Source organism: Cinclus cinclus, chromosome 13 (assembly GCF_963662255.1).
Source record: "Cinclus cinclus chromosome 13, bCinCin1.1, whole genome shotgun sequence".
NCBI classification, from domain to species: domain Eukaryota; kingdom Metazoa; phylum Chordata; class Aves; order Passeriformes; family Cinclidae; genus Cinclus; species Cinclus cinclus.
In genome coordinates, this window is record NC_085058.1 from 20,439,521 (window position 1) to 20,454,933 (window position 15,413).

Genomic DNA, 15,413 nt, shown 5'->3' on the forward strand with positions numbered 1-15,413 from the left:
TCCTCGGACCGGCCTGTCCTGCCCCGGCAGAGCGGCTGGGCTGCCCCGGGTCATCCCCGGGCTGCCCCGGGTCATCCCCCGGCTGAGGCCCGGCTGAAGGGCCGGGGGGTGTTCGGGTGTTCGGCCCTGCCTGAGGGGAAGCGGCCGGTGCGGGTCGGAGCAGGGCTTGGGCTGTGAACGCTGCGGCTTTTGAGAGCTCGGAGGTGTTTAATTCACGTAAATACACGGTTTTCACATGGGCTGGGGTGGTCTCACAGGCTGCCTGGTGTTTTCTGTTTCTCGTGAAGGCTTTTGGGAGATCCCTGCCCCGTGAGACCGCTGGTGCCGTGCGTGTGAGATGTGTGAGGGAACATTCCTTAAGCGGAGAATCCCGGTCCTGAAGTTTATTGGCACTGCTTTTTGAGGTTTGTTTTAAAACTGAGTTTTCCCAGCCTTTCTACAATCAGAGTACTGATGTTGTGTTCTCTTATTTGTAGTTGTACAGAAGTATGGGAAGCCGCGTGGATTTTTTTTTTTTTTTTGTGTGTGTGTTTAGGAATAATTTGAGTTAGATCATACCTCACCCTATGGCATTTGGTTACAAGTATGATTCTTGTCCTAACTTGCTTTTTAGATTCAAGAAGATTTTCAGAAGCTTAAAATGGAAAAAAACAACTTGAAAGGAAATGCAGAAGCCGTGGATATTTGTGACCTCAGAAAAGCAACTGGAAGGACTGAACTTGGGCTAAAAGTAAGTAAAATAGAGCAGAAATAGAAAATTGTTCTGGTTTTAAAGTCTGTGGTAATAATTCACTTGGGCCACTTATTTGTTGCCTTACAAGATCCATTTCCAATCAGCAGCTGATGAGATTTCTCAGACATTACAGTTCAGAATGATAGTTCCCTTTTTTGGGTCATCAGAATTAATTGATCTTGTACCTATTAGCCAAAATCAAATTTTTAGTCTGACAGAGGCACAGTTTATTAACTTTTCAGTCAAGCAAAGACCTGGATTGCTTAATGAACCGAGTTCAATAAAATTGGCTAAACATATTTTTTTCCCCTCTAACAGAAACATGCTGGAAATTATTTAACTGTTAAAAATGGCCAAGAGTTAACTCTTTCTTCAGCTGGTAATAAAGAAGGAAATTCCAGAGAGCCCCCGAAGTGGTAAGTGAAACTGATGTTTTATTGCAGCAAGACACAAAAACTGAGGTGACATAATCATGTAAAGCACGTGGGAATATTGACCTAGAAAAAAATTAGTTTAGTCATTTCCTATTTTCATTTTAAGTTAAAAAAAAAGTAAATGCACTTCTAAGTGGCTCCAACACTGCTCTGCTAACTCCTGTGATTTTAGTTTCGTTAAATGCAAATTTAAGTAAAAATCCAGTCATTTGGATAGGAGTGGATGGAGCAGAGTGGATTTAAGAGGTCAAATCCCAGTCATTTTTAGGAACCTGACTGCCTGTTCCTCTCCCAAGCAGGAATCTTCCCTTTGGTGCCTGCCAGCAGCAGCTGCTTTTGCCACGAGTCGAGGCCAGGACTGTGCAGAGGTGCAGCAGATCAGCCCCACGTGTGTGCCAGGGCTCTCAGGTCTGAAATCAAACCCTGGTGGTTCTGCCACCTTCACGGAGCGTGCTGTGTCTTGTGCATCCCATAATGCTCTGCCGGCCCATGGATTCAGGCTTTGAGAACACCCTGTGACTGAGAGTGTTTAAAAAAAAAATTAGAAAGATCCTCAGGAATCTTCTCCCAGCCAAGGATAAGATTAAAGTTGGGAAAGATTCCAGCATCCATCCATCCATCCATCATCCATCCATCCATCCATCCATCATCCATCCATCCATCCATCCATCCATCCATCCATCATCCATCCATCATCCATCCATCCATCCATCCATCATCCATTATCCATCCATCCATCATCCATCATCCATCATCCATCCATCCATCATCCATCCATCATCCATCCATCATCCATCCATCATCCATCATCCATCCATCCATCCATCCATCCATCCATCCATCATCCATCCATCATCCATCCATCCATCCATCCATCATCCATCCATCATCCATCCATCCATCATCCATCATCCATCATCCATCCATCCATCATCCATCCATCCATCCATCCATCATCCATCCATCCATCATCCATCCATCCATCATCCATCATCCATCCATCCATCCATCCATCCATCCATCCATCCATCCATCATCCATCATCCATCCATCCATCATCCATCCATCCATCCATCATCCATCATCCATCATCCATCCATCATCCATCCATCCATCATCCATCCATCCATCCATCCATCATCCATCCATCATCCATCCATCCATCCATCCATCATCCATCATCCATCATCCATCCATCCATCCATCATCCATCATCCATCCATCCATCCATCATCCATCCATCCATCATCCATCCATCATCCATCCATCATCCATCCATCATCCATCCATCATCCATCCATCCATCCATCATCCATCATCCATCATCCATCCATCCATCATCCATCATCCATCCATCATCCATCCATCCATCATCCATCATCCATCCATCCATCATCCATCCATCCATCCATCATCCATCCATCCATCCATCATCCATCATCCATCCATCCATCCATCATCCATCCATCCATCATCCATCCATCATCCATCCATCATCCATCCATCATCCATCCATCCATCATCCATCATCCATCCATCATCCATCCATCCATCATCCATCATCCATCCATCCATCATCCATCCATCCATCCATCCATCATCCATCCATCCATCATCCATCCATCCATCATCCATCATCCATCCATCATCCATCCATCCATCATCCATCATCCATCCATCCATCATCCATCCATCCATCATCCATCCATCCATCATCCATCCATCCATCATCCATCATCCATCCATCCATCCATCCATCATCCATCCATCCATCCATCATCCATCATCCATCATCCATCCATCATCCATCCATCCATCATCCATCCATCCATCCATCCATCATCCATCCATCCATCATCCATCCATCCATCCATCCATCCATCCATCCATCATCCATCCATCATCCATCCATCATCCATCCATCCATCCATCCATCCATCCATCCATCCATCATCCATCCATCCATCCATCCTCCATCCATCCTCCATCCATCCTCCATCCATCCATCATCCATCCATCATCCATCCATCATCCATCCATCATCCATCCATCATCCATCCATCATCCATCCATCATCCATCCATCATCCATCCATCCATCCATCATCCATCCATCCATCCATCCATCATCCATCCATCCATCCATCCATCCATCCATCCATCATCCATCCATCCATCCATCCATCCATTATCCATCCATCATCCATCCATCCATCCATCATCCATCCATCATCCATCCATCATCCATCCATCCATCCATCCATCATCCATCCATCATCCATCCATCCATCACCCATCATCCATCCATCATCCATCCCTCCATCCATCCATCCATCATCCATCCCTCCATCCATCCCTCCACCCATCCACCCATCCATCCATCATCCATCCATCCATCCATCCATCCATCCATCCATCCATCCATCCATCATCCATCCATCCATCATCCATCCAAAGCCACTTTTAGCAGGTGGTTTTTTATTAATAATTCCAATTCTTGTTATTTTATGTGGTGCTTTCCCCCCCTGCATTGATCATTTCCCTGTCAGCCTGAGTGAGGAGTTTGCGTTGGGAATCATCTCCTGTTTTAATTGAAAGGTGCTCAATTCCCCCCAATTTTATTTTTTTTAATAGCACCAGCAGTTTCCTCCCTGCATAACGGTGTGTTATAGTAATAAAATAAATACCACAAAAGCACTGATGAGGTGCAAATTGAACTTTCTGTCTCTGTGCATCCATGTGGGTAAAAGAGTAATTGGCTTGGATAATAACTTGTGTTCTTACAACCCCAAATCTAAATGAGCATCTCATTGATACATCTCCTTGTAATTACCATCAAAGGGAGAGAGAATATATAGTGCAGATAAATAAATTAAAGCATTTTTAGTGCTTTCACAAAGTAACGCAGTTGTTCAATACTTCAAGTGCACATCTAATGATTCTTGAATTTTTTATGGCATATTTTATTTGTAAAAACTGGAATTTTCCTGGATTTATCTTTATGTTTATACACTGGAATATACACCGGAATATTTTCAACTTAAGAAGCTTCTACTGCAGTAAAAACATAGGTCATCCCTCTGGGTTTTATAGGTATTTCTTATAACAAAAAGAAACTTGTAAAGACTTTTTCTGTCCATAGGGATTTAATCATCATGATTTTTATTAGCACAATAGTCGAACTCATTCTCTGCAGATCACAGGGTGCATTAAGACCTGTGTTTTAATTCTGATTACTATCAGGGTTTTTTTAATTCCTCATTTACTAATAATCAAGTGCTGCATCTGCATTGAGAGTGGAATTAATTGAACAAAGTCTGAAAAAGTGTCAATTTGGATAAATATTCAAGTCCTTACAAAGTTTTCCATCTGAAAAAAGGGCACTTTGTTGTTCACCCAGTTCTGCATGGAGTCAAATAATATCAATTTTTATCATCATTTTGCAGGTTTATGACATGTTAGCCAGTTTCTGCCTCTAAACACTTCACTTATTTTAAGATTAGCCCTGTTCTGTATTTCAGCAGCAGGTGGAAATGGATTTTAAAATTATGCTTGACCCAGAGAACATGGATAATAAAGCTGGTTTAAAACATCCCAATGAGGAGACCAGGCTGCCACTTATAACTAAGAAAAAATCTGCTCCTGTAAGTAACTTCTATTATTTTATGGGTTTATTATATGCATTGCTTTGCACTATTGCAGTTAATATTTATCAGTCTTCAATAAAATGTTTACATGAAAGTAATTTCCTCATGATTTCCTGCTTTTTTTGACATGGGTATTTAAAGATCAAAACATTTTGAGTGGTAATACTGGGGAAAAGAAATTTGAAATGTAACAGGTTTATGTCCCAAGATCCCAGTCCAGCAAAAATATGAATAAACATGGGATGTGCATGGTCAGTAATTTCAGGAAAATCAGGCAGAGGAGATAAACTGGAGCTTGGGGGTTTCTGGATGTGACCCAAAGATGCAGGAAGAATTAAAAGCCCATTCTTCTCTCTGCTCTGGGAATGTTCAAATTAAGCAAGATGAAGTTTTGATTTTTCCAAATTTCGGTTCTGCTGCCAATTCTGCAATTGTTCTGCAGCAGTTCAATGTCAAGATGATATTTTTAGCAAAGAATGCTTTAAAAAAAACTAAAAAAAAAAAAAAAAAAGAGTAGGCACAGCCATCCCTCCAAAAAATCAATTATGTTCACAAATTTAGCACTGTGGTCCAATGTTCTCACATGGGGATGCTCTTCTGCAATTTAATTTATGTGACAGAAGCATCCTGCAGCAAGCCCAGTGCTCTAGGAGAGATTCTGGGGTGTTTGGTTTTAAACAACAGGAAGGGAATCTGTGAATGGCACAGTTGTGAGCTGCCACTTATAAAAAATGATTTTTGAAAAGCTGTTGCCCAGACTAAGAGGTGATTTGTCTAACCCTGTGATAATAGAGTTAATTAGAAAAAAGCATCATGGCTAATAGCTTTTTAGAACCACTCTAAAACACTCACAGAGAGGAATATTATCCGACTGCAGAGAGCCATGTGTTTCACCACTCTCCCTGAAACGTGCACTGAGCACAGGAAACTTCAATTACAAGCATTTAATGTGAATTCCTCAGGCTCCCAGATCCATATTTACAGTTGCTGAGGAGCTGACAGACTTGAAAGCCAAGCAGGTATTTCCCTCTCTAATTTATTCTCTTCCAGTTTTCCAAATCTTGGGGCAGAACGCGTGGTTTGGCTCGTTCTGCTTTTGCTGGCTGTAAAATATTTACCAAACGCTCTGCTGAGAGGTTTTTGCTGTTAAAGGTGGTGTCCGCCAGCACTTAAAGGAGGGGTTTCATATTATTTCTCCTAGATGGCGACATCAGGGTAAAGCCAATGGATCTGGGTGTAAAATGAGGTTAATTCGGGATAAAATCGGGATTGAAGCGCTGCGGGGATCGGCGGGCAGGGGGCGCTGTCCGTACGCGCACGGTCCGCGGGGTCAGCGAGCGGCTCCCCCCAAAAAAACCCTTAAAAAAAAAAAAATCATCCTCACCCAAGTAAATTAGAAACTAATTGCGCCATTCAGCCCTATTCCAGGAGTTTTCAGCGAGGGTTGAAGTTAAAAAGTCGGGGTTTGAGGTGACCTGAGGGGTCAAGCACAAATCTACCCGGATTTTTTTATTGTTCTGCCGTTCCAGGAGTTGGAAAAATTATTAGTCGGGATTTCATTGTTTCACCAGAAATGATGTCTTTTTCTTGTTCTTTTGGTATTGTGAAGTTGCTGATGCTGGGTTTTATCATAGAAACTAAGAACAATTAGCTGTTGCCCTTTTGGACCTTTTTGGGTCTAACAATAATGCTTCATCCTCTGCCTAAGTTCTGTAGTTATTTTAAAATGAGGGCTGTAATTCTGTTTGAAACACACACAGGGCATCACTTTCTTTTGCAGCTTATATGTGGATAAGAGATGAAAAATGATGAGTGGATAATTATTAAATATGTATACTTCCCATGGAGTACCCAGCCAAAGGAACAGTAATCTGAACTGCAGCAAAAATAATTCTGATGCACTGCTGCAATGTAGGAAAGATTCACAGCTCTGCCTTCTGTTTTCATAGGAGTGCTGCTCTGTTATAGAATTATAGTGGCACTTTTGGCTCCTTGTTTTCTTATAAATGTATATTATACTGTAAACTTAGGAACCTTTTCATTTATTCATGAGGTAGAATTTAATATGGTGATGATTTCTAGCCTTTATGAGTTGCATCTTATCTAGTGTGGCTCTGATGGTGATGGCAGTGATTCTGGGGCTTTTTTTTAGCTCACTTGTTTGAGCACAACCATTCTAATAATATCTTCAATTATTCATTCTTTATTCAGCATTTGCATGCTGCTAATCATTAACGCTTATCCTTGAAAGTGTATTTATTTTCAAAATTATAAAGCAAAGCGGGGAAATTCCTTTCCTTTCAAGTGACTGGAAGAAGTTGTGGAAGCAAACCAGGTCTTTTGGTGGCCCGAACCTGGTAGTGTTTTTTAAACCCAGGCATGTGGCTCTCATTACAGCCAGAGCAGAGTTTGGCAGTGGTGGCAGGATGAGAGTTAAACAAATTGAAGTCACACTACAGTAAATCAAAAGAAGCTCCTTGTGTTTGTATTCGGGTGTGTAATCATCGTGAGCAGCGCGGTGATTGAATCAAATCCTCTCCTCACTAAAAATAAACAGGGAATAATTGGTGAGAGAGAGTTAAGTTAACAGATGAGTGCAGTCAGCATCCTCTCAACCTGGAAATGGGAATGTGAAGGTCACCCCCATCTCTTCTGACAAACACAGAACGTTGTGTTGGTAAACAAATTAATCTTTTGAAAGGTCACCATTTGTTTGAAGTTTTTATCCATTTCTTGTCATCTGGAATTGGAGATTGAGTGTCATTTTGCAAGGCAGGGGTGCAGCCAGAGCTGCTGAAGCTGTTTGTGTGCATCTCAGCATTCCCTGACAAAAACTCCCTGCCTGATTGGGATGCCATGGGCTGCTGGTTTGCAGCTGGCTCTGGACAGGATGGGAGGCTCATCCCTGAATTCCAATCAGTCGATCCTACAGATCCTGCCTGGTGTGAGCTGGCCCTGTGCCCACCAGTAAAACATATTGTGGTTCAAGGCAGCAATTATGTGCCTCACTCCCTTCTGTGCTGCTGCTGGTGCCTGTTTCAAAGAGCAGATGTGGGATTCACCAAAGTTCTCCCTCTATTCCCTCTCACACCTGTTAGGGAGGAATCCTGATGGATCTGGATTTCTGTTAGAGAGCAGTAGGTCAGGAGAGGGGCAAAGCTTGAGTTTTCCAAACATGTGGAAAATTGACTGTTCAGAGCCATCTCTGATTACTCTAGGAGCCCAGAGAAGGTAAGAATAACTCAAGATCTGTTGTTAAAAATGCAGTTCCATATTTTTCCAATTGAACTTGCCTCTCCAAGCCCTTTTCATACTGAAAAATGATCTTGGCTCCATTGATTTTATTTTGCTGTGCTTCCTCTTTCCCTTTACAGGGGGAAGTGATGTGTCCATCAAATCCTGACAGGAAGTTCTTAACAACAAATATGACAGTTTGGAGAAGATAGATGGAGTGATAAATGAATCTGTTATATCCCTTTTTTCCCAGCACTATCAAACCCTCAGATTTCCTGATATTTATTTACGGAATCTCATCTTTCTATTCCTGGTTTGGTACACAATACTCATATTTTCTCTGTATTTAATACCAGTCTCTGTTTTTTCACTAGAGGAAAAAATACTTACAAAGATATTTACCAAAAAAAAAAAAAAAACAAAAAAAAACCAAACCAAACCAAAACAAAATGTTCTAGTTAAATATTGCTAGGTAAAAAGAAAACAAATAGAGAACTAATCAGAAAAATCCCTGTGGTGTTCCAACAAGTGCCCTATTTAAAATGAAGCAAAAAGAAAAAATAAAAGTGGGGAGAGGTTTATCCACAGGAGAAAAACACTTTAGAAAGGGTAATAGAATTGTTTTTCTTGTGTCCCAGGTTAATTACACTCAGAAGCACTTGAAATGAAAAAATAGTTTTTTAGCACACTCCAAGCATATTTTAAGGCAAGTCAGCCTTGGTCTGCCCTGCAGTTTAAGAGCTCCCTTCCAGCCCTGCAAAACTGAATTTTAAAAGTGTTCATGATGAAGCAGTGATGGTAAAAGTAAACCTTTCTCTTGCAGTACTTAATATTATTTTTTGAGGTCTTATCATAATTATGTTGGCTTGATTTTAGTGACAGTAACTCCCAAAATGGAAGCAGTTTGGAAGTTTTGCTTTTGTATCTCCCTGAATTGTTCAAGAGGGAGCCAGTGCAGAAATCAGGTGCTGGAAGAACCCTGGAAAAGGTGGAGGGATTGGGTGGAATTTTTGTGAGGAGCTGTTTTGGATCAGCTCTGTGCTTCCACTGTCCTGCTGCATGATGGCACTGGGCAGTGGAAATGAGAAATTAAATTAACATTTCTGCTGCATCAGTCCTTGTTTTAACATCCTACCTTGCCATGGACTTTATAGAATTAAAGGACACAGCAAAAAAGAATTAAATATCTATCTCCAATTAAAAAAAAAAATAAAAAAATCAAGCCTCCAGGCTGCTTTTGAACTCTCACACTCCACTTGAGCTGCTTTTCCTTGTAGCTTATTACATCTATATGAACACAATGAAAATAAATATATTTCATGTTTATCATAACAAAACCTCCTAACTGGGATTTAAATCAGGCTCAACTTGACCAGTGCTGCCTCACTGCTACACCAGCAACAATCTGGAAAAGGAGTCACTGTTCAATTCAATTTCTTACCTTTTATATATTTTTGTTGTGGCCTCACCAAACTGCTGGGGCTGAGGGTGAGCAGGAAAATGTGGTTTATCATTTCCTTTTCTCAGTATCAAGCCACTTAGATGGCAGCTGGCATGAAGTTAACCTTTGTTCCATGGTTGTTGCTATTTTCTTGGAACACCAGGACATGGGGATTCATCCACCTCCATCCCCTCAAGCAGAAAATGCTCCATAATGGCCACAACTAAACTGAGAGCTGGGATTCCTCTGAGAGGTTCTCTATTAGGATAAAAAAATAGAGATTTTTCTCTTCCCTCATCTCATGTGGGCAGTGGTGTTAGACAAATTGGGAGGAAGGGTTGGAATAGTTAATTTTGATCTGTCTCATTTCCCTCTTGAGAATTCCTTCTCCCTTTCTAGAAAGTTGCTGGGTGCTGTTATTCAATAATTAGGACACAGTAGTGCTCCAAGATCCCAGTCATGGCCTGGATTCTACTAAAAGCTTGATAATCACTCTTTAAAAGCTAATACTTTAAGTATTATTTTTCTTTTTCCTTCTGGTTCCTTGCCTGTGCATGCATTTTATATTTTTAACACTGTTCTGTCAAGAAACTCTGTATTTACACTACCGAGCAAACTTCCTGAGATTCCTTCATTAAACAGTACACAAGACATCAATTCAATTTAATTAACTTTATTTTAAATTACTGAAGTAGTAATTCAACAGTAGACAATACCGGGGACGTGTTCACAAGTAATAAAAGGAGTGGTGCACTGTTAAATCTTAATGAAACAGGGCAGAAATTATATTGATGATTGATTGCTGCAGGAGCAGAGGAGTGGCTGTAAATGCCAGATTTCCCTGTGTTAAAGGAGGTTCTGTCTTTTTCCAGAAGCCAAGGAAAAATCCCACAGTCACCAACCCTTGGGCTTTCCCTGCCTTTCACTCCCTGGGTCCTCCCTTGGCCCAGGTAGAAGAAAACATCCCAAAAGGTGAGTCCCAGAGGGTCCCTGTTTGCAGCAGGTATTTGGGAATTGGGTTCCCTGCCACCTCCAGACTTCCAAGAGCTGTGATTTCAAGCATTGCAAAGGGTAGGGATGAATTTAGGGATGCTTGCCCCAGGTGTGCAGTGTGTCCTGAGCCACTTCTTGGCACTCACAGGGTTTAGCTGCTGCTGCTGCTGCTGCTGCAAAGAATTTTGTGTGGTGGAGGTTCCTGTATAAATTACCAGTCAAACTGTCGTGATTAACAGCTGCTTATTAATTGTTCAATCTTAGCTAGGCTTGGACAGTTTTACAGTCAGTTTGTAGCTGTAATTCCATGATTATGTTGTGCTTTACAGGAGTTAATTCTCATTTGTTCTGCATATTAAATTGCACTGTACAAGCATATAATTATAGATACACAAACATATTTCACAGTTAGCACCGCTGCAGTATCTTACATGTATCTGTCAATTTTTATAGGCACAGCTCACCTTCCTTCAAGGTGAAATATTGACTATTGAAAGATAGGAATCACTCAACTAAAGGAAACTGCTGCTTTTGTGGTATTGATGTAGAACCTGGCTCTGCCTTTGCTTAATTCTTTCTTCATTGCTAAGAATTCTTTCTCCTTCCTAACTGGGATTGTTCAGAAGTGTCATCTTCTTGTAGGTGCCCTGAGCCTCAGTGGCCACAGGCTCATCCTTCCAGCAGCAGAGAGAGCTCTGCCAGCCCCTCCTGGAGTGTCCAGAGCAGCACCTTGCCCTGAATTCCCCAGGCAGCACAAGGAACCAGCTCTAGGTGAGTCCCAAGCATTGATAACAACCTTCACTGCTTCACTCTCAGCTTTGTCTGCCAAGCAAAGAGCTCTGTGATGAGCACTCACCAGATTGGGCAGGGGATAAAGCACAGGAAAATCCTGTGGCTAGGAATCAGATTTCTTCATCCCTGGGAGGGTTTGGTTCATTTCTGGGATCCTCCTGGGTTCCTACCTGCACATTTCAGATTTTAAACAGCTGAATCTGAAGCTCTGCCCAGGATTAAGCCAGGGGTGCTGTAAGTCATGACCATCACCAGCTGATCAGGCCTCTATTTGCCACGTGATTAAATAAATAAGTGATAATAAAGAAATGAAAAGTGCAATCCGTGTTTTATTTGTACAGGAGAGATCAGTAGCAGGCTGGCCCCTGAGAACACAGGCACCATCACCTTCCCAAAGCCAAAGGAAGCAATTTATGGCACACGTTCTTCTGGTAGAGGGAACATTGCACCACTCCCATCCAGCAATTCCACGGTTTCAACAAGGAAATCAAAGCCAGAGTGGAGATCTCCAGGCCAGCAGTTGGAATCTGAGGTGCACATTCCCCCTCAGCCACAGGTATTTGATGGAATGAATCACTCAGTGAGGATAATGAGGTTCTTATTTGTGTTTTTAATACAGAACTGCTTTAGGAAGTCACTGTCAATCACAGGAGGGTTTGAACCACATCTAGTAAATAGTAAATATTGAAATAAAATAGCAAATACTTTGTGTAGTCTCAATTTCTGCTCTCTCAAGTCTTCTACCTAAATTTTGTCTGCGTTTTTTTTTTTTTTTTTTTCACAGAATCTGAGAAGATGAGTTTAGAAAGGATGTTAGGAGGTTATCCAGACCTCCAGGCAGAATTACCTGTACCTGTAATATTGCACACAGCTGTTTTTCTAACCTGTTCTGAAAACTTTGGGTGATAGCAACTCCACAGCCTCCCTGGGCCATCTGTTCCAGTGCTTAACTAACTATTTTCACTGTTATAAAAGAGGTTTTGAATGTTTCATCTCCATTTCCCTCACTGCAGTTAAGCAAATGTGGTGTTTCCCTTTATATTTACAGAAAACTCTGAGGGACTTTGACCTTGACTGCTCAGTGCCTGCTCTTTGTTCTCGATCCCCATGGAAAAGGGCATTTCTTCCTTTCATGGATAATTATTGTGACCTGTGACAAACTCTCTGGAATTTTACTTCACCTTTCCAAACTTTTTTGACTTTAGTGCCGTTGAGGAGGTGTGAAAATGAAAGAGAAAAGTAAAGGAGAAGCAGAGATCGTGGAATGGTTTGGGGTGGAAGGGACATTAAAGCTCAGGGACACCTTCCACCATCCCAGGCTGCTCCAAGCCCTGTCCAGCCTGGCCTTGGACACTTCCAGGGATCCAGGGACAGCCCCAGCTGCTCTGGGCACCCTGTGCCAGGAACAATTCCTTCCCAATTCCCATCCAGCCCTGCCCACTGGGGAGCCATTCCCTGCGTCCCTTCACTCCAGAGCCTTGTAATGCCCTCTCTCCATCTGTTCTACTATCGAAATGTTGAAATAAATAAATAGAAATACCTAAAAATAATACGGGGATAGTGCCCTTAGACTGAAAATCAGAGCTAAGGAGTTGCTGGCTGAAGTTGCCAGGAATTAGGGAGTGCTGGAATGGTTCTATCCCAGGCTTTCTCCCGTTTGCATTTTTATGGTGAGGATGTTTCCCATTCTGCTGGGAAAGGTTGAGGAGTGCCACTGCAGTTACTTTCTGCTTTTAGTCCAGTGAATCAATGTGAAGTTTAATTGTTATGTTTGATAAATCAAACATTCCTTGGTCCGGTTGATGCATTTCTTCAAAATTGCTCACAGTTTTGCATGACCTTGGAGGTTTTTGTGTGGCAGTGGTTTGATGGTAGAGCTGAGCGGGCTTTGTGGCTCCGATGAGCAGAACCAGGATATTTCAGATGCACAAATCCCCACAGTTCAGTCGTAAAAAATGACAAAAAAGTTGCATTTTGGCCCTTCATTTACAGCACCATCTGTGGCTTTTCTCTTCCTTCAGCCCCCACAAACAGCTCAGCCCTTCCAGGATCCCTGCTTGGACCGGGTTCACCAGAAAGCTCCAGTTTTTTTGGCACTCCAACACCACCATCATCCCTCTTGGGGGAGCACTGTGGGGTTTGTAGAACCCGCAGAAAACCTCCTCAAAGACCACACCCTCCCTTCAATCGCGCAAAAACCCGCACAAATCTCCTCGGAGTTGAAGTTCAAAGAGAATCGCGTCAAAAACGCTGCTTTGTCAGTGATAAAGAAGCAGTCGGGTGTGGAGGAGCTCCCGACCCGAGCTGGCCGGAGCTGCGGGGGCAGCGCCGGGGCTGCTGCAGAGGTGCGGGGGCAGCGGGCGGCAGCCGGGACCTGCTCTTGCTGCCGCTGCTGGCATCACCTGGCGCGGCTCAGGAGCGCCCTGCGGGAAGCACGCCGCAGCCACCTGGAGAATTTCTACAGCAGGGCCAAGGTGTGTGCTGCTCCCAGCTGTTACTGCGGAGCTGCTTTTCTAAACGTCTTCTGTTTCACTGCCTGCAGGATGCTGGTCCTATTTATTTTATTTATTTATTTTTTTATTATTTTTTTTTTTTTCCATCTCCCTTTAAGCGTCCGCTTGTCCGAGGATCGTATTTCATCCTTCATCAGCAATTCAGCCTTTGTGGCTGCAAAATCTGGTGAAAATGTCCTTTCTCTTTGGCTTCAGTGGTTCTGTCAGAAAATCAATGTTTTAACTGCATTACCTTAGTTCCTTATATATACCTTGTGGCACTTAATTTGCTGCAAAAAAAAAAAAATTCCTCTCTTGTCTACATTCCTGTCACCACTTTGTCAGAAAGTATTTAAGTTTGCAGACAGCCTCTTAATTAGTGCTCACAATTTCATTTATGTTTGCTTTCTTTTTTTTTTCATTCATATTCTGTTAATTAAGTGAGCAGCCTCTAATCTTCCCCTGCCAGTAGCTTCATGTAGCCACCTAATTAAATTAATTGGGGAAGATGTTTTAAGTATGTAATTAAATCAATTAATATAATTTATGCCTGGCTTAACTGTACAGTGGAAAAACAGCTGAAGTTTGACTAGATGAATCCACTACAGCTTCCTGTCACTGATCAATGCTCTTCTTGATTTTTAGCATCTGGCAGCCAACTGGAATCGCATCAGGACCTCCAGGAGGACTATTATCCATATCCCATCATTAGGTATAACACTTTTGCCTGCAAATCTATCAGCAACCTCTATTACCCACCACATTATGACTCCTTGATTGAGTTCAAGGAAGGCCCCTTGTTTTATTCAAATTGGTCTCGGCAGGAAAATGTTCTCGACATGATGAGAGTAATAACACAGGGCCCTCGCTCGAAACGCCGTTTAATTTGGGGATTAAGCAAATAAAGTCATTATGTGGGGGCCTCTATTCAGTGGAGAGGTGATTTGCTGTAATTTGCTTTCATCTGTATGAAATGAACTAAAAAGTTGTGTATTTTTTTTTCCCCCCTGTTTTTTTTTTTGTTGTTTTTTTTTTTTTTTTCCCTCTCTGAAATAACAGCTAATGTTTGCAGGCTCCTTTAATGAGAGGAGAAGCCGGGCCCGTGCACGCCGGTGCTGGTGCAGCAATAAGGCAGGATATTGCTTGTACACTGATTTTAATCAAATGTGCAGTCAAAATGATAAGCTGCATTCTCTGAAATTATTTAGTTCTAATTACGAGCAGATGGGATGCTTTATTTGCACCTAGGGCGCCTGAGCAAAAGGAAATGCTGTGTGAACAAGAATAATTAAGAAGTTGAATAGTGTTTTTTGCGCTTAAATAATCTGCAGTTTCATGTTAATTAGCACTAATGTAATTATTTAATTACATTTATGAATTGGGGGAGCCCAAAAGCTGGTTTCTGCCACTTAGATGGCAAAGTGGAGGTGTTGAGGAATTGAGAGGGTGATTTCTTGGGAATTTCTAGGACGTGCTGCTAATGTCCTGAAACATAAAATCCTTGTCAAAACGCTCGTAACTGGATTTATAATTGGTATTTACACAGCAAATTAATTGACCTGAGAGCTTCAGGATTTTGTAGAGTGAATTGGTTAAGACCTGAATTAATGAAGATGGTAAATAAGTTTTAAACTCTGAGTTTTGCAGC

At 42.0% G+C, this 15,413-nt stretch overlaps 1 protein-coding gene across 1 annotated transcript in view; it reads left to right on the forward strand.

Moving 5' to 3' along the window:
• Positions 1 to 223: 223 nt before the first annotated feature.
• The window catches only part of IQCH (IQ motif containing H), a 54,775-nt gene continuing 39,585 nt past the window's right edge, over positions 224 to 15,413 (forward strand). Inside the window, 8 exon segments of the mRNA XM_062501156.1 lie at positions 224 to 730; positions 1,052 to 1,149; positions 1,467 to 1,575; positions 4,688 to 4,810; positions 11,072 to 11,252; positions 11,615 to 11,829; positions 13,295 to 13,747; positions 14,411 to 14,477. Coding sequence (XP_062357140.1) covers positions 641 to 730; positions 1,052 to 1,149; positions 1,467 to 1,575; positions 4,688 to 4,810; positions 11,072 to 11,252; positions 11,615 to 11,829; positions 13,295 to 13,747; positions 14,411 to 14,477 — 1,336 coding nt within the window. The 5' untranslated portion in view covers positions 224 to 640.